This window comes from Lontra canadensis, unplaced genomic scaffold (assembly GCF_010015895.1).
Source record: "Lontra canadensis isolate GAN:19392208 unplaced genomic scaffold, GSC_riverotter_1.0 scaffold1, whole genome shotgun sequence".
NCBI classification, from domain to species: Eukaryota; Metazoa; Chordata; class Mammalia; order Carnivora; family Mustelidae; genus Lontra; species Lontra canadensis.
In genome coordinates this window covers 24,283,659-24,301,945 of record NW_022630995.1, presented here as the reverse complement: position 1 = coordinate 24,301,945, position 18,287 = coordinate 24,283,659, and the positions used below count along the sequence as shown (strand labels likewise).

The window sequence follows — 18,287 nt, the reverse complement described above, 5'->3', positions numbered from 1 at the left end:
CTAAAAAGAAGTTGGAGATCCTTGGTGAAAATGGCCATTTTCTTGCTTTGCAGAGCAAAATTGGGAGGAAAGTAGAATTCTGAAATCTATACAACCACCCAAAAGTGCCTTTTTTCCCCCTCTTAAATATATTTAGCTACGATGACATAATATAAGCAAAGTGCTTTCCTAATAGGGCCTAGTCTTTCCAAAATTCCTGGAGGTATTAGAAAAAGCAGCACTACCAAGATTCTGTAGGTAGCCTGAGATACTCAGTTAGAAACCCATGGACTCCTTGCTTAACAATAACTGTCTCACAGTAAGGTTTTTACCAGATCCAGGACAAATAAAGGGCCAAATGTACATTTTACTCTAAATGATACATGTGCTCTTTTCCCCTCTCCACCCAATATTTCTGGAATACATTTCAAATGTTTTAGTGGACTTAAATGTTAATTAGTAATGTACATATTTTACAAGTTTATTTTGGCATATAATTTCAGATAATCCCATGTGATTCCTGAAGGAATGTCCGTAATTGTGGAAAGTATAATTAATATGATAAAGCAGTTGTTTTTCAAACACGTGGAACAATTTTAAGAAGATCCAATAGACTTTTTTTTCAGCTCTTTTGGGGGATACTTGACAAAACTGAAAGATATTTGAAGTGTATATATGACGACTTTGATACATGTAAACATTTCGAAAGGATTCCCCTGCCCCGCCCCATCAAGTTAATTAACACATTTGTCACCTTACGTGTTTACCCTTTTTGGTTTTGGTTTTCTGGGTTCTTTGGAAGGTGGGGTGTTTGGTGGGGTTTTTTTGTGGGAACCCTTAAATTCTACTTTCTTATCAAATTTCGGTTATATAATACGGTGTTACCAGCTGTAGTCACCATGTAATTCATTAGCTCCTTAGAACTTACCCGTCTTCTGCCCGTTCGTATTCCTTTAATGCCTCTCCCGATTTCCCCTGTCCCTTAGGCCCTGACAACCACTTTTTCTGCTCTTCTTGATGAACTTGTTTAAGGGATACCACGTAGTATTTGTCTTTCTGTGGGGTTTATTTCATGTCACATAATGCCTTCGAGCTTTATCCATGTTGTCACAAATGTCAGGATTTCCTTTTTTTTTTTTTAAAGATTTAATTAATTTATTTATTTGAGAGAGAGACAGAGAGTGAGCATGAGCAGGAGTAGGGACAGAAGAAGCAGGCCCCCTGCTGAGCAGAGAGCCCGATGCGGGGCTCGATCCCAGGACCCCAGGATCATGACCTGAGCCGAAGGCAAATGCTTAACCAACTGAAACACCCAGGCACCCCTGATTTCCTTCTTTTTAAGGCAGAATAATATTCCAGTGTGTTTGTGTATGTGTGTGTCACATTTTCTTCTCCAGTCATCTATCGAAGGAAATTTAGGTTGTTTCCATACCTTGGCTGTTGTGAATAATACCGCAGTGAACATAGGAGCGCAGATCTCTCTTCAGGTGATAGTTTTGTTTCCTTAGGATACATACCAAGAAGTGGGATTGGTTGCTGGATCATAGGGTAGTTCTATTTTTAATTTCTTAGGGAACCTCCATGCTCTTTTCCACATCACCTGTACCACTTTGCGTTCCCAGCACCAGTGCGTGAGGGTTCCTTCTTCTCCATACCCTTGTCCACATTTGTTCTTTCTTATTCTTTTCTTTTTTTTTTGGTAATAGACACACTAACAGTGTGGGTGATAGCCCATTTTGGTCTTGATTTCCCAATAGCCTTAAAATGCCTTTTTAAAACGTTATCTGTCAAATTTCCTGATCAGCATTATGAATCTAAAATTTGTGGTACATAGTCTCTCGGGGTCAGAAATAGGTCTCTCCTCACTCTTAAAGGTCTCCCCTTTAATGACAGCTGGCGGGTTGAGTCAGAGGACTGTGGTGCTCAGGTGTGGTTAACAGGAAGGCAGGCGGGACGAGCAAGATACTGAGAACCCAGGGCTTGCCTTCACTGTTGGGCTTACGTGGTAATGTTAACCTAGATTGGCCGTCCAAAATGACTGCTGAACTGCACCAGATTAACCCTCAAAGTCACTGACTCTACTTCAGAGTGTTCAAAGGGGGTTGAAAAGATTGGAGGAAATGCTAAATAATGCATCATTTCTAAATCACCATATCATGTAATTAACATCCGGTCTGGTATGAGCAATTATTTACAGATCGCACCGTGTGTACCCGCATCCGTCTGAGTGATAAGTCACCCAGAATGAGGTCTCTTGATGAGAAAGTTTTCTTGGACCGCATTTGCAAACTTTGGGCTGCCTTTTTACATTTTTGGCCTCAGTTCAATCTAGGTGTGGGTGGCTAAGCTCTCCTTCTAAGGAGAAGCCATCCTGAAGAGTAACACCTTGCAAACAAAGGAGCACGTTTGCCGAAGGCGAGGGTGGACCTGTCAAGTCAGCCGAGTGGAGAGATGGCTGGGACTGCCTGCAAGCCAGCCCTCTAGGTCACATACCTGGCTGAAGGTCTCAGGGACCTTCACCCAGGTTTAAATAGTAGTGCGGGGTGGCCCTCAAGGATTGCTCCGTTTGGGGACTCGGTCTGTGCCTTTCAGGATCGCCATGAGATGAGAGCAGAGTTACTAGAACTTTGCCTCTTCGGGAGGTAGGAATATTTTCTACCTTCTGTCTCCCCTTTTTTAGGGCTGATAGGACCTTCCAAATATTTGGGTGTCCAAACCATATATTCATTAGAGGCTAAACATTTTAAGGCTTATGACTCACACACTTGACTGTTGAGTTTTGCTTGAGAGGCTTTGCTTTTCAGTGCTTTTGTTTTTGTTTTTGTTTTTTCTACAAGATGGATTCTATTATATCTACTCTTAAATTATTGGAATTTTTTTTTTTTTTTTTTTTAGGAGAGAGGGAGAGCACAAGCAGTGGGGAGGGACGAAGGGAGAGAGAGCGAGCCCCAAGAGGCTCCACACCCAGCCCAGAGTGGAGCCCCATGCAGGGCTTCGAGCCCACGACCCCAGAATCATGATCAGAGCTGAAATCAAGAGTTGGATGGTCAACCGACTGATCCACCCAGGCACCCCCAAATTATTGGAATTCTTAAACATTAAATAAAATCAGTGCCGACTAGAACTCCTTCCTGATTTATTTACTTGCCTTTGAGAATTTGCTGTAAGGCTATCATAGTAACCAGAAATGTAGCTTGGTTTGTGCAAACATTTGTATACATGTGTTCTTAGAACAATTTTTTCTTATTATAAAAATGTTAACATGAGGGATAGGAAGTGGAAATAAGCAAAAATAAGCAAGTTATAATTGTACCTCTTACATTTTATAGATTATTATTGTTAATATACCCCTTACTGTATATGTTCTTTCTGAGCATTTTTTTAAACTTTTTTTTTTTTTTAAACAAAAATGAGGTCATATTGCTTCATTAGTTTGTGTTTTGGTGCTGAATGCATTGTGCACACCTTTCCATGACACGGAATGCTCTTTTGCAACCTCATTTTGGTATCTCATTGCATGGATTGTGCATAATTTTTCTTACCCCACATCTGGCACAGTTTTGAAACATTGTGGAGTATGGATTGGTTCGCAAATGATGTGACTGGGGTTTTAAAGAAACCCATCAGATGCTTATTTAAGGTTTATAATTATCTTGTTTAATCTCAACTGAGCGACCTTGCCTAAGTGCCTGGCAGTAAATAAGGTTATCATCTGTCATTATCTTCCATGCTCCCATGTCTCAAACATATGTCACAGAAGATACACTGTGATGGCTTTTGGGACAGTTCTAAATTAAGGAATAATTTTCAGATCTTCTTCCTGGGGTTGCTAATCCATGTAAAAATAGGCACTTGTCTTTTTACATTCATCTTTTTATAGGTAGTGTGTGTTCATTGGTGATACCTGACAGGATCCGAGCTCTGTTTTTATTCTCTATTACTGAATTTGAAATGAGTTTTTGTTGTTCAATTGCTTGGGAGTTATGAGTGTTGTTTTGATGTGACACTTTCATACCTCTTCCTCCTAATGAAGATCTCTGTGGCTACAAGAATTGCTGGAGACATTTGAGTTGAAAGAAAAAAGGGATCTCATGGCAGGCTACTTTTAAAGTAGAATTGGATTCTCTTACATTCTGAAGAACATTTAAGAAATGTGTCTGTGTTCTTCTTCCTTCGTATTTCATGAGAAAAGGTGGTCTGGTGTTGCTAATAGGGGGATCTAGTAAAACGCTGAACCTGTTTGATGATAGGTGACCTGTCTAGATGGTGAGCCCTTTGTTGGTGTGGTCTGGCCGATGTTTCACGTTTATGACAGCAAAGCAGGAGAAGCAGGTTTAAGTTCTGTAACAGGTCAACTTCTGCTAGGATTTGACCTTGAGCTTGGGGCATCATTTTCTAAAAACAGTGTGAGGACTTTCCTTCCTGTGAGTGGAACTTGGACAATTTGGAAGTTTTCTTTCCAGCGGAGCCAGATATGTTTTTACATCAAATTAGCCCCCTTCGGGGATACGTGTGCACAGGTTCACCTATAATTTAGTGTAAATTTAAATTAACCCAAGAAGAGATGCAGAATTCTTCCAAGCGTTTTATGTCCATAACCCTTACCCTGCACTTTTGAATTATGTCACAGAATGAATTCGCTGCTTTTCCTGAGTAGAAAACTAGCATTTAACCCATGGCTGCCCTCCATGTTGTGTGTCCATATCCGTTCTCCGCCTGTCTGGGTCACGTGCATCCATTCCATGGTGCCCCTGGAAATCAAGCATGGTGATTTTTTTTTTTTTTAAAGATTTTATTTATTTATTTGACAGAGACGCAGAGAGAGAGGGAACACAAGCAGTGGGAGTGAGAGCGGGAGAAGCAGACTTCCTACTGAGCGGGGAGCCCAACGTAGGGCTTGATCCCGGGACCCTGGGATCATAACCTGAGCCAAAGGCAGAGGCTTAATGACTGAGCCACCCAGGCACCCAAGCATGGTGATTCTGGCTGAGGAAGGTTTTCTGCCCGTAGTTGTATCCCTTTACTGTTTCAACGTAATCTCAGGACTGGGAAGATCTTTAATGGCTCTATAGACAGAATAGTCCTGAGGCCAGATTCCGCCTCCAGCCAGTTTTTGAAGGGCGCATAAACTAAGACCTTTTTTTGAATGGTTGAAAAAAGAAATCAGAGGATTTTTGTGAGACGTGAAAATAAAATTCAAATGTCAGTGTCCATAAGTAAAGTTTATTGAACACAGCTGCGCACATTGGTTTGCATGTCTGGCTACATTTGTGGTATACAGTGGCACAGTCAAATATGTGCAGGAGAGACCCTAGACCCTAAGGACCACAGAGCCTGAATTATTTACCGCTTCAGCCTTTACAACGAGAGTTAGCTTACCCCTAGTTTAGAATATCACTTCATTAGGAGGTTGGGGTTTTTTTGGTTTGTTTTTAATGGTAAACACTCCTGTTAAAGACAGCTGGATACAGGTGACTGTAGTTGAAGTTTTGTTTCATTTGTTAAACAAACTTCTACCAAAGTGCCCATATGCCTGTTTCTGGCAATTTTTTTTTTTTCCCCTTAAGGGAGGGAGAGAGAGATGTCAGGGAATGGGAGAGGGAGAGGGAGAGAATCTTAAGTAGGCTCCATGCTGCGGGGCTGAATCTCATAGCCTTGAGGTCATGACCTGAGCGGAAACCAAGAGCCGAACCGTTAACCGACTGAGCCACCCAGGCATCCCCTCCCCTGGCAATCTTTAAGACAAGAAAACACAAACAAAAACCAAAAGGAATGTGTAAAAACAAAATATATTTTCAAAATATCTATTCTGGGGATTTTTTTTTTAAAGTATACTTTTGTATAAGTAAAAGTCAACCTGCATTTTTTTGTACGCCTGTTGCAGCTGATTTAAGTTCCTTTATCACAGCGGTGTTGCGTCAGGTGTCTCAAAGCATTGCTGTGCGTCCGTTAAACGCCAGTTGTAAAAACAAAATGCATCCTCACGATGCCTCCTTGTTTAGTGTTTTATTGTTAGGAGACTGCAGTCTGGGTTCTTTGCTGATTGTAGCGTGTGGGCAAGTGTGCATTTACGGCAGGAGCTGGTCGAGGTGGTCAGGAGCGAGAGGAGCTCCGCTCAGAAATGCTTTCCCTCTGTTGCCTGTGCCTCTCTTCCCACCCCCGCCCCAGCTCTCATTATCTGCGCTGTGTTCTTAAAAATTTGTTTTGTTCTTGCCTTCTGTATGGACCTGATGGGGGCGAAGATCACATATCTTTGGGGGTAAATCGGCAAATGGTTAGGATTTTTAATTGCATGAGCCATAAATTCTCCGTGGAGTCATAAGCACTCTGAAATCAGCCTACGAGTTGATCAGTGTTGTTGGAGACACTGGAATGACTCAGGTCCACGATGCTTTGAAAGGAGAAAAGGCTATTTTCTTAATCTCCGTAGGAAATACGTAACTCATGCACCTCTTAGGCTTATCTGAACCTCCAACTTGGGAGGAATTAGGGAATGTGTCATTTGGTATAGTGCTGATTGCAGAATATCTCCGAAACCACAGCTCAGATTTAACCTGGAGAATTGCAGAGTTATGTATCTTTAAAAGCAAAATGCATATTTAATGCCTTACACAGTGCATTGAAGCACTTACAAAATGCAGATGAGCTCAGATTTTCATTTTTAGGAATCAGATTTGTACCTAGCTCATTCTTTATGCATTAAACATTTTCATAGTGCAACTTGCCATGTAGAGCTGAAACTGTACTCATGTAATTTAGCCTTTTCAAAATGAGGTCTGTCATCACCAATGTTAGGGACACGGCTGGGATTAGGGTGAGGCGCCTGGGGTGTAAAATTTAAGGAGGTGCTCACTCACGGTGCCAGCCCTGTATTTGCAAGACCTTGAGGAGGGTGGGTGCCTTCTCAAATTCCACACCCTACGGGCTTCTCTTGCCTCACCCTTGTCCCGGCCCTGATCAGGGTCTTTTGTAGGTACGATAAAAAGACACATTGCTGGGTCAGATCCTTAGCGTTCTGTATCTCTGGGATCTCTGGAATTGGGGGGCAGGGGTGGGCAGAGATGTCTGTTTTAATTTTTTTTCTTAGTCCTTCGAATGCACATTAAGGTTTAAAGACTTTCTGAGCTTGGTTGGCCAGGCTAAGGACCAACAGGACAGAAGCTGCTCTGCTAGCCTCGGGTTACAACCGGCCTGAGACAGACAGTAGCTTAAAAACCTGCCCAGTTAACCAGCACTCGGGAACAAGTAGGCCAGCCGGACCACGCCACTCGCCAGGCCTGGCCCTTGTGTAACTGCTACCAGGTGTCACGCTGGAAGGCTTGGATCTGGAGCATTTGTAGCCAGAGCGAAATGTAACTGATTATGTAATTTTGAGCTGGTCCAATTTTTTTAATTAAAAAATGTTTTATCGGTTCATTATTAGCTAGCTGCATGTTCGTGGTAAAAAAAAAATTAGAAAATAAGTCAAAAGAATAAAATAGAAACTATCCATAACCCTGAGTACCCGGGAGTAACCATTGTTACTATCTTAAGGTGCCCCTTCAGCTTTTTTTTTTTTCCTTTTGAGTTCATATTTAATTCCACTCTGAAAAATCCTGTTGTGTGGCATTAGGAGGGAATGTTGATATGAGGGAGTTGGTCTTAGGACCTTGATCTGTGACCCATCTATGTCCTATCCAGTTATCTTTGGCATCTCTGTGTTGACCCAACCCTCTCCCCGTTAATCTCGGTGTTTAAGCAAAAGTCACACAGCCAGATAGACTTGTGGCAGTCTGATGGCCCACTATTATAAAAGAGTGGAAATTGCATCCCTACCCAGCAAAGTCACCATCAGGCACTTCTCCCAGGTCCCTTCTTGGGATTCTGATAGGATTCCTTCAAGTCTGAGGATCTTGGTTCTTTAGAGGGGACTTCATCGTTCAGGCAGCTCTTACCCTGTTTCTGCCCCAGGTCAGACTCTACTCCGAGTTACCAGTGGTAAGATGGGGTTCTTCCCTGGAGAACATAGAGTCTGATGGAGGAGGCAGACCAGGATGTTGTATAAGAGGGTCAGGTGCTCTAACGCGCTGTGGGAATAGGGAGGAGAGACCGACCAACTTGGCTTTGGAGAATTGAGGATGGCTTGGAAGAGGAGATGACACTTGAGAAGAGTCACAGAGAGACCTGCCTTATGGCGCCTGCCGTCTTCAGCAAATAGCATTCTCCTAAAGTTCCACTGTTTTTTTGTGTTCTGTCCTACTTTTCAGCCCCATCACACAGTTGCCCATGATAATTAAATGAGACTTGCCAGATGGATGCTTTCGCAAGACGGTGGTTCGTCTTCTTGCTCTATTTGTGAAAGCTGGCATTGGAGCCAAACTCTCAAGGATGCCCCTACCTTGAGATCGCTTTGCAGTGCCGCTCTTGTGTGTGTGTGTGAGCCAAATGGCCTGGCCGTCCACAGGGCCAGGCTCCGTGACAGGTGGGTGTGCCACGCGTGTGGACTCTGCTCCCGGCCAAGCCATTTTGCCTGCAAGGAGGTGAGGTGCTGAGAGGCTGTTCTACAGTGCCCCCCTTGCTTTGCAGAAATCTGCCCCTAAGCCTCTGATCTGTCAGTCCTGCCTTCTCACCACCTCCATTTTTCCTATCCATTGCAACGTGATTGAGGTCAGAGTCCCAGTGCATGGGGTTAAAACACAAGCACATTAATTCTCACACTATCTTAAGCCATTTTTAGATCACCGAAGAGAATATTCAGAGTGGCAAAGACAGTTAATTTAATTGGTAGTAGACTTGATTAACCAAAGGGAGGTACTCTGAATAGAAAATAGTAACAATCGTTAATAAATTAATAATAAATCTGTTTCCTATCTGAGAATCCTGCTTCTTCGTGGACTCGATCTCATTTAATTCTCGTAGTATCGCTATGAGATGGTACTGTTGTTGTTCTCATATGACTCATGAGGAGACTTGATGGAGGGCAGAGGATTGGCGAACGCGGGAGCCCCTGTGCAGGTGTGCCCGCCCTGCGTGCGGCTCCCAGAGTTCTGTCCTGATGGCAGACTGAGGACTCGGCGCAAGCGCATCCCCGCCCCTGCTGTCAGATTCTACGGCTTAGCTTACTTATTCTTAAAGGGTTAGAATCCTTCAGATATATTTCCAGTAGAACAGCTGAATGTAATAGGGCGCCTGTGGCTCATTCGGTTAAGAGTCTGCCTTTGGCTCCTGTCATGATCCCGGGATCCTGGGATCAAGTCCCAGGCTCCCTGCTCAGCAGGGGTTCTGCTTCTCCCTCTCTTTCTGCCTGCCTGCCTGCCGCTCCCCTGCTTATGTGCTCCTCTCTCTCAAATAAATAAAATCTTCAAAAAAATAAAAAAGAAAAAAGAACAACTGAATGTATTAAGTTCCTTTTCCTTTCCCTTTAGAAAATAATCTGAGGAATTTGCAGTGCTTCAGGCACTCTTGATTGAATACCTGTTGATTATTGTCATTACCCAGAAATGTCAAATTAGAGCATTCCTGCTGATACAATTTAGCTTCTCAGTGATTGTACACAGGTTTAGATGTACGTATGAATAAAACTCTTGGGCTGGTTTCCTGTTATAATTTTCTGTTCGTATTTTGCATTTGAAATACAAATTTGGAGTTAAAAGCCCATATTGTATTCTACTCTTATGTTTTGGCTTCTCTAAATAGGGTGATTCACTTCTTTTATTTCCAGCCACTCCCTTCTGCCCCTCCTCACCCCAGAAAGGACATTCCTGTAGGAGGGGGCGGCGGGGGAGGGGGCCCTTCTCTTTTCCTGTAAGTCCTCTTAATTTTATCCACTCCAGTCTGCACCATAACTTGGAGTTCCTGTGGCAGATTCAGTCATTTGAAATTCTGATGGCAGGAATCTTAAACAGGATTTCCACCTTCACAACAGTCTGGAATCCTAAAGTTTGGGTTAGAAGCAGTCTTTCAGATTCTGCCTCACTGGAGACAGAAACCCGGCCAGTGGTCCTGCGAACCCCACTTCCGTCGTCCCCAAACAGGAAGTTTCTCAGGGACCCCCATATCTGCATTGTAGACCGTCTACACTGGGGCCGGGCATCTCTAACTGAAATTCTTTCCTGGTCTGAACTGCACCTCTGCCTCCCTGTGCCTCCCACACACAGCTTAAGATTTCTTCCCCCTTGAACGTGTTCCCACAGGGTCCTCCTCTTCAGCCTCAAGGAAAGTTCTGAGGATTTGAAAACTGTGTCTGTGTGTGTGTGTATGGGGGGGGGGGTTGTTGTGATGAAGTTTTCCAGCAGTCTGACGAATGGCCGTTTCTCTCTTCCTGCAGCCAAACCAGAAATCCTGAGTCATGAAAGTCTCGTGAATGGCATGCTCCAGTGTGTGGTATCTGGGTTCCCAGAGCCCACAGTAGATTGGTATTTTTGTCCAGGAACCGAGCCGAGGTGAGAGGATTATTTTGGGTACTACTTGACACACCTGAGGGAAGGGCTGCAGTGTAGTTGCGTGTCAGATAGATTTTCAGATTTTTTTTTTAATTTGTTTGATTATATTTGTTTGATTATATTTTTCTATCCATGTGGCTTTGGGGGGACATAATTGCTATATTTTTTGTGGTAGACGTTAATTTTGTTTGCTGAAAAATGATTACTGAGTGACTTCTCTTCTTTTGATGGTTATCTTTTGGATTTATCATGCAATTTCTAGCCTGCAGGTAGATAAAGCAATTTTCCAGGACAGAGTAATTAGATTTCCATTCTGTACACAGGAGGCAATGTGTGTGGGAAATGCGGCTGTAGTTATCATGAAAAAAAATTGCCTCAGAAGTTAATTGCCAAGTTACCAAAAAGTAATGATCGTGCAGTTACAACATACGTACGGCATTTGTAAGCTCCGTGTTTTTAAAAGGTTTTCTCCTTGATTAGGCGCCCAGCCCCTGAGCAGAACACATCTGGCATTGTGCTTCCTCTCCCTCCCGGTCTGCACTTAAGCCTTAAATTGTCCTTTCACATTACCTGAAGATGAAAATGGGGTCACCCTGGCTGTTTTTATCCATCAAATGCTATTTTGTGCTCAGGCTTTAAAAGCCCAGTGTAACACCACAATTGAATAGTCAGGATAATAATAGAAATTTTATTTTTTCATGGAGTAGTCCTTTTTATCACAACAACTTGTAAGAGGTTACATAGGATTGTTGTTTTCTGAGGAGCTTTAGTGGAATGTTTTCTTTGGGAAACAGTAAGGGAGGACTCGAGAGCCCTGGAAAAGCCTGTACCATGAAGGCAACCCCAGCAGTTACTGTCGCCCATACAGCAAACACTTATGGAGCACCAGCTGTATGCCAGACGCTGGTCTAGTGAGCAAAACGCACCTGAGTGCCTGCTTTGTGAGTTCATATCTAAGGGGTAGAGGTGAGCAGAAGACGAAATAAACAGTTAAGTGCTAACGAGGAAAATAAAGTGAGGTAAAGGACTAGAAAAGTGTTAGGTATATGGGGGACATAATTTAAAATGGGGTCCTCTGGGCTTTGCCCCTGATGGGCTTTGCCACTTGGAGTACAAGCCAGTGGTCCAGCCTCTGTCTCCTCCATAAAACCTGGCTCAGGATCTCAGCTGCTGGGGTGTTGGGAGCCACCCTGTCTTCATCCTTGCAGGCTTGAACTCTTGCTTCCTCTCGGCTCTTTTCTTCAGCCCTCTTGTCCACTTTCACAGTTACTTTATCATGTCTACTGTGTGCCAGCCATCTTTTCTTTCATTATTTCCAGCCCTTTCAGTTACCCTCTAACGTGGGTCTTACTGTCCCCATCTTCTAGCTGCAGGAACAGAGTCCTGGAGAGTTTTAAGTATCTGGTCCATAAGGTGTTTGAATAAGGATTCAGACTCCTGTCTCACTCCCTGTTTCTTCTTTTCCACCATGCTCTTCTTGCTCACGGCACCAGGGAAGGGCCCATCCGTCCTCATACTCGTGGTTATAAGAGGAAATTTCTGATGATGACCCACTAGCTTTGTTGTAAAAGTACGCCAGGTTGAGTGTGTGTGATAGAGCGATTGGTTTTTTTGTTCTTTTCTTCCCTCTAGATGTTCCCTTCCTGTTGGGCCAATGGATGTGCAGTTGCAAAACTCCTCTGTCTCACCGTCTGGAAAACTCGTGGTTCAGAGTTCCATTGATTATAGTGCATTCAAGCACAACGGCACGGTCGAGTGTAGGGCTTACAACAATGTGGGCAGGAGTTCTGCCTTTTTTAACTTTGCATTTAAAGGTAACAGCAAAGGTATATTTCTTTTTAATCCAATTTTAAGGGGATGTTTAGGCTCTGCCTACCATATCAGTCATGATTTTAAGTCCATTCCATCAATGGCCATGTCATTTCTGGTAATCTCGACATTGTCCCATGCTGTCATCAAACTCACTAAGTTTCATTCTGTACTAGTTCATTGATAACACGTATGCAGTGATCTTAACCACACACATATGCATTTATGTGCATGCGCCCATATGTACATATGTGTGCATGTGCATGTGTATGTGTGTATGTATGTATAGTGAATTGCATATTTCCAGTCATTCTCATTAAAAAAGGGGTACAGAGAGAAAATAGGGAAGTGCATTTGCCTTATAGCCAAATATAACGAGAATTAGAGCAACTTAAAAATTAAAATTCAATTTATGTATTTATTTATAAAAGATCTTATTTATTTATTTATTTGACAGAGATCACAAGTAGGCAGAGAGGCAGGCAGAGAGAGAGAGGAGGAAGCAGGTCCCCTACTGAGCAGCAAGCCCAATGCAGGGCTCCATCCCAGGACCCTGGGATCATGACCTGAGCCGAAGGCAGAGGCTTTAATCCGCTGAGCCACCCAGGCATTCCCAAACTAAATTCAATTTAAGATTTTAGTTATTGAAAATCATGCATTTTAACACATTGCCAGACACTATGTCTGAAAGTGAACACTGCCTTTTATGAAGTTATGTCACTGAGCTATTTCTTTTTTTTTTTTTTTTTTTTGAGCTATTTCTTTAAGGTTTGTAAAATTTGATTCATGATGGACTAGCTCTCCTAACATAAGTTAAATGATCCTTGTGGGCAGATTGATGAATTGGTATGAAGTTAGAGGACAAAGAAACCGGGCACCCACCTGTGTGGGGCGTAGTTTTTGTTTTCTCGAACTGGCGAAGGTGTGTGCCAATGAGTGGTACACTTCCAGTTTTTGAGTAATGAGGGGAAGAATCTTACATTGTTCTTCATCCAGATTTTTTTCCTCGGACTGGCAATGAAAAGAACACTTTAAACATGTTTTCTTGGTTGTAGAAGAAATTCTTGCTCAGTATAAAAAATTGGGACAATACAGGAAAGCATAAAGAAGAAAATAGAAACTATCCATAAAGGAAACTTCTTAAGGTTGTCTGAGGCAGGAATTTGGTTGAAGTACAAAGTTCATCAAATGTTGCTTTTCACGGACAAAACAGCATAAAATTCTTCTTGTGCTACAGAAATCTCAGCTTCCACAGCAGTCTGGTTTCAAGTTGTTATTTCAAAAGATTCCTTTGAATCATAAGAATAAGGTGATATTAGCAAGGCAAGGAGCTGATGAGATGCGCTTGGCTTTGAACCCTGCCCATGGGCTGTAGGGTGGGGGGATGGCTGAGTTTGGGGTGAGGTGGTTGTGGTGATGAGCCATCCCTGCTAATAGGTTGTGATTCCACATTCCCCTTTCATTTTAGAACAAATCCATCCCCACACCCTGTTCACACCTTTGCTGATTGGTTTTGTGATCGCAGCTGGTATGATGTGCATTATCGTGATGATTCTTACCTACAAATATTTACAGGTAATCCTTCATTTGTTTTCCACCCTCAAGGCTGCAGTGATTGAAACATTAATCATTAAAAGATGGTATATCTCTCCCTTTCTCCCCCTGACCAGAAACCCATGTATGAAGTACAGTGGAAGGTTGTTGAGGAGATAAATGGAAACAATTACGTCTACATAGACCCAACACAACTTCCTTATGATCATAAATGGGAGTTTCCCAGAAACAGGCTGAGTTTTGGTCAGTATGAAAATGGGCTTTCCATGTAACTTTTTTGTGTGCACATAACAGTGACTTTAGCGAACCCCACTAGCTTCATTTGTTCTTTTCAACCGAGACCAGTGACTGTTTTCTGTGACATTTCAATGCTTTTGATAGATTTTGCATAAAGTGCATTAATGGGGAAATGTCTCTAGACAGACTTGTCCTTAATTCCTTAACAGTTCCTTAATTGTTGACTTTGAAATTACCCAGGTGGTTCTTTGGTCCCACCACCACCATTTACTCTCTTCTTCTCTGCAGGAAAAACTCTGGGTGCCGGGGCCTTTGGGAAAGTGGTTGAGGCTACTGCATATGGCCTCATTAAGTCGGATGCCGCCATGACTGTCGCCGTTAAGATGCTCAAACGTAAGTTTCCCCAGGCTCCTCCATGCCCTCAGCATTGGCTTGCCGTGTTTGCTTTTTGCTGAAATGAAACATTTTTCTAATTTTAGCAAGTGCCCATTTAACTGAACGAGAAGCCCTAATGTCTGAGCTCAAAGTCTTGAGTTACCTTGGTAATCACATGAATATTGTGAATCTTCTTGGAGCGTGCACCGTTGGAGGTAAGACTGTGACCAAATTAACTTTTATTATCTTTCAAATTATCAAAAGGGGGGAGATTTTAATATGATTTCAACAGCGCTTGATTATATCATACTCTTGCCAGATTTTCACCCAGGTTGCTACCTCTTGCTAGATTTCACATCCCTTCCCCCCAAAAGCTGTTGTTCTTAAGAATGTGTATTTTAGTTTTATCATCATGGAGTGGCACAGCCCAAGACACACCCTGGTTATTGTCATAGCCGTTGCATCGACAGGGACCTCTTGAGTATCTTGAGAACGTCTCTCCTCTCACCCAGAAAGCTCTTCTTTTGCAAGTTTGATAGTTTGCCAAATCGTAGTCAGTCACTAAAGGGTTACTGTTCATTTGCATACCACAAAGGTAGACTTTGAAGCCTCCCAGTTCTCAAATACACACCAAATGAGGCAAACACTTCACTTCTGTAAAAAACTGAATTTCCAGTTGAAAGCAGTTCTGAAGCAGAGCCTTCCATCAAGGATGTCTGTGATGTTTCACATTTTGGTCTTAAAGGAGCAAAGATGTGTAACATGAGCTCCTCCTCGAGATGTATAGGGATTCACAGTCAAGTTGATGGCTTAGAGAATTTCTTAAAACAGCCCCATACACGTGGCTTCCACATCATGACTTGTTCATGGAAGTTTCTGCCCAAGTCGGTTTGTGGCCTTTGAACTTGAGAGTGGCAGCGTGAGGCACCTTCACCGCATGGAAAACCCTGGTGGCAGGTCACTGAGGAGGCAGGTCTCACTGAGGAGGCAGGTGACGCCCTGCCACTCAGGTGCTCGCCCGCCCCCTGGGGCTCGGCTCAGCTGGCTGTTCTGTGCCATTGGTTTTCCTGTTATGCTCCACTTTGTGCCCTTTGTCATTTCCATAATGACATTGAGAACGCGTGAAGCTCCACTACAAACAAGCGACTCAAAGGGTTCATGCGGAAATTTGTTAAGAGTATAATGTCAAAAGCAGTAACTCGTGTGTGACCCCGGCAGTCGAGCTGGGCCTCCGAGCACGGACATCACTTAGGACATCAGGTCCAAGGAGGCTTACCTGGGGAGCTGTGCTCCCCAGAACGCTGGTTCTCAGTAGGGGTAGCAATGAACCGGAATGAAAATGGTTATGATCACCCCTGAGTGTATTTATGGGTATTGTTTCTATAAAACTCACCTCTTTTTAACCTTCCTTTATATGCCTGTAGGGCCCACCCTGGTCATTACTGAATACTGTTGCTATGGTGATCTTTTGAATTTTTTGCGAAGAAAACGTGATTCATTTATTTGCTCAAAGCAGGAAGATCACACCGAAGTGGCACTTTATAAGAACCTTCTGCATTCAAAGGAGTCTTCGTGGTAAGACTGATTTACATAAATAGCTGTTGATAGGCAGTTCGTGGGGTCATAAGGGTTTGCAATCAAGGCTGATTCTTTAAACAAATGAACAGAGGTACTTTAAGGCGCCAAATCAGAATTATTAAATCATTTAGGTGTCATCAACAATTTGGAAAGTTAGAATAGTGTTTGTAAAGATTTAAGTAGTGTTAAACTTAGATTTTTTATTGATTTTTTTTTTAATGCATCTTTCATTTTTTTTCTAAGTGTTAATTCTGTTCCGTGGAATTAATTCTATACCTGTTTCTCTTATCATGACTCTATTCTTTTTTTTTTTTTTAAATATTTTATTTATTTATTTGACAGACAGAGATCACAAGTAGGCAGAGAGGCAGGCAGAGAGAGAGGGAAGGGAAGCAGGCTCTCTGTCGAGCAGAGAGCCTGACGCGGGGCTCGATCCCAGGACCCTGGAATCATGACCTGAGCCAAAGGCAGAGGCTTTAACCTACTGAGCCACCCAGGCACCCATGGCTCTATTCTTATGTGTCATTTTGTTTATTCTGTTGGGCTTGCTACTTTATGTATCTCTACAGTGAGATGCTGCTTATAGGGAAAATGTTAAAACCTGTCAAGTTGTCTTGGTAAATTTCTTGAGAACTTTTAACAGGGTGGCAAGAGAGCTCTGAACATACCTCGGCACATGGGTTTCTCACCATCTACCTCTGAATTATTTCTGTATACCTTGAACCCTTTTTTTTTTAAAACTCCTCATGCTATAAAAAGGCACAGTGACTCTAACACATTTTTAACAATTCTGTACCTTATTTTCATCACTTTCATCTTTAATATTGTTCTGAATTTGAATGGTGGATAAAGAGCTTCAGATTCCTTTAAGAACAGCTAGTGTGGCTTACAGTCAGAATAACATTCTTCTCTGCCATGCCTGGCCTGTTCTTTCCAAAGGTTAGAGCCACCATTGAGGAAGATTTCCTAGATCGCCCCGCCCAATAGAAATCCTATTCATCATGTCCAGTCCCTTATACTTTATATTTCTGAAGTTGTTTGGAGAGTTTCTCCTCTCCTTTTTATTCATTCTGTCCCCTGCATTTTGAGATGGCAGGACTTTATTTCTTAAACTTCATTCCGGGCCCTCAAGAAGACCTTAGTAACTATTACTGATGGGCAGTTACCTCTTAAAGCTCTTTTCTGTACCCCTGGCTAAAGTTTTAAACCCCAGATGAAACCTTTTTATTTTACCTTTTTTTTTTTTTAAGTCCTATAGACTTGGGTGGTGTCAAGTGGGAGTAAAATACGAAACAAACTACCTTTTGTTAGTTTCTCCAGAGCATATGCTCTTTGTGTGAGTAAATGAGCCACTTTGCCTTATTTCTGAAACCTTGGCCCCATATCTGTTTCTCAACTTCCTGAAATAATGGCCCAAATTGTTCAATCCGATGTGGTGTTCTTTGTGTTTTGGGATCCCATATGGGACTGGAACCACCAGCATACTCCGAAGGAGATTGTTGTCATAGTGTTTCTATGCTAATCAGAAGCAGGAAGTACTAGAAATCTTGAAGACTTTCCAGCCAAATGTTGCAGATTCAAGAGGTCCAGATGGTTCAGAAAATCATCCAAATTATTGGTGTTTATCTGAACTAAACTTGGTTTTTTCAAACCTTCTTCCATCAGTCGCTATATGTTAACGATCCCTGCCTTCCCCCTCCATCCCACATCTCGGAAGCTCTTGGTCTTTGTGTCTCCCTTGTCTCTTTCATCTTGTCTCTTGGGGCTAATTTAGAGAGTTTGAGGGAATGGGGGATAATGTTTTTGGCTCTCTGTTTCCCATTAAATCCCTGGTGTCAAGAGATGGGATATTTCTAACCTGAGTCCCATCGATGATTGAACACAAAAAAGACGGTCTCATTCCTGGGTGTTGGACCCTAATGTTGAATATTAAAAACTCCTGTCTTATGAACAAGATTTTCTGCATTCAAACTTGGCAATACTTTCTTTGAACAAAATCAGCCTCTTAAGTAAAAAAGGCAGTGGGGAGATAGAGCCTGCCCCATGGGTACTCCCCCCTGTCTCCCGTTTTATTCAGTCCTGATTTGATGGATGGATGTTTCATCTCTCACAGCAATGATAGTACCAATGAATACATGGACATGAAACCCGGAGTTTCCTATGTTGTGCCGACCAAGGCGGACAAAAGGAGATCGGCAAGAATAGGTGGGTACCGATCAAACAGTAAAAACAACTTCATTTGCGCAGGATTTCTCATACCACGATGAAATGTACCAGTTTGCCCTGTAGTGATTGGTTCTCTTTTCCAGTAGGGCCCAATGCCCAGTGCCACCG

General features: G+C 42.7%; 1 protein-coding gene across 4 annotated transcripts in view; it reads left to right on the top strand.

The window, feature by feature from the left end:
- The window catches only part of KIT (KIT proto-oncogene, receptor tyrosine kinase), an 82,078-nt gene that overhangs the window by 57,033 nt on the left and 6,758 nt on the right, over nt 1-18,287 (top strand). For 2 of the 4 annotated variants that reach the window (XM_032851451.1, XM_032851456.1), the window contains exons 8-15: nt 10,286-10,400; nt 12,033-12,214; nt 13,678-13,784; nt 13,880-14,006; nt 14,289-14,393; nt 14,480-14,590; nt 15,800-15,950; nt 18,067-18,158. In XM_032851451.1, the coding sequence (XP_032707342.1) occupies nt 10,286-10,400; nt 12,033-12,214; nt 13,678-13,784; nt 13,880-14,006; nt 14,289-14,393; nt 14,480-14,590; nt 15,800-15,950; nt 18,067-18,158 (990 nt within the window). Of the gene's footprint in view, nt 1-10,285; nt 10,401-12,032; nt 12,227-13,677; nt 13,785-13,879; nt 14,007-14,288; nt 14,394-14,479; nt 14,591-15,799; nt 15,951-18,066; nt 18,159-18,287 lie in introns of all 4 variants that reach the window. The other 2 variants (XM_032851433.1, XM_032851442.1) reach the window with 1 other exon arrangement.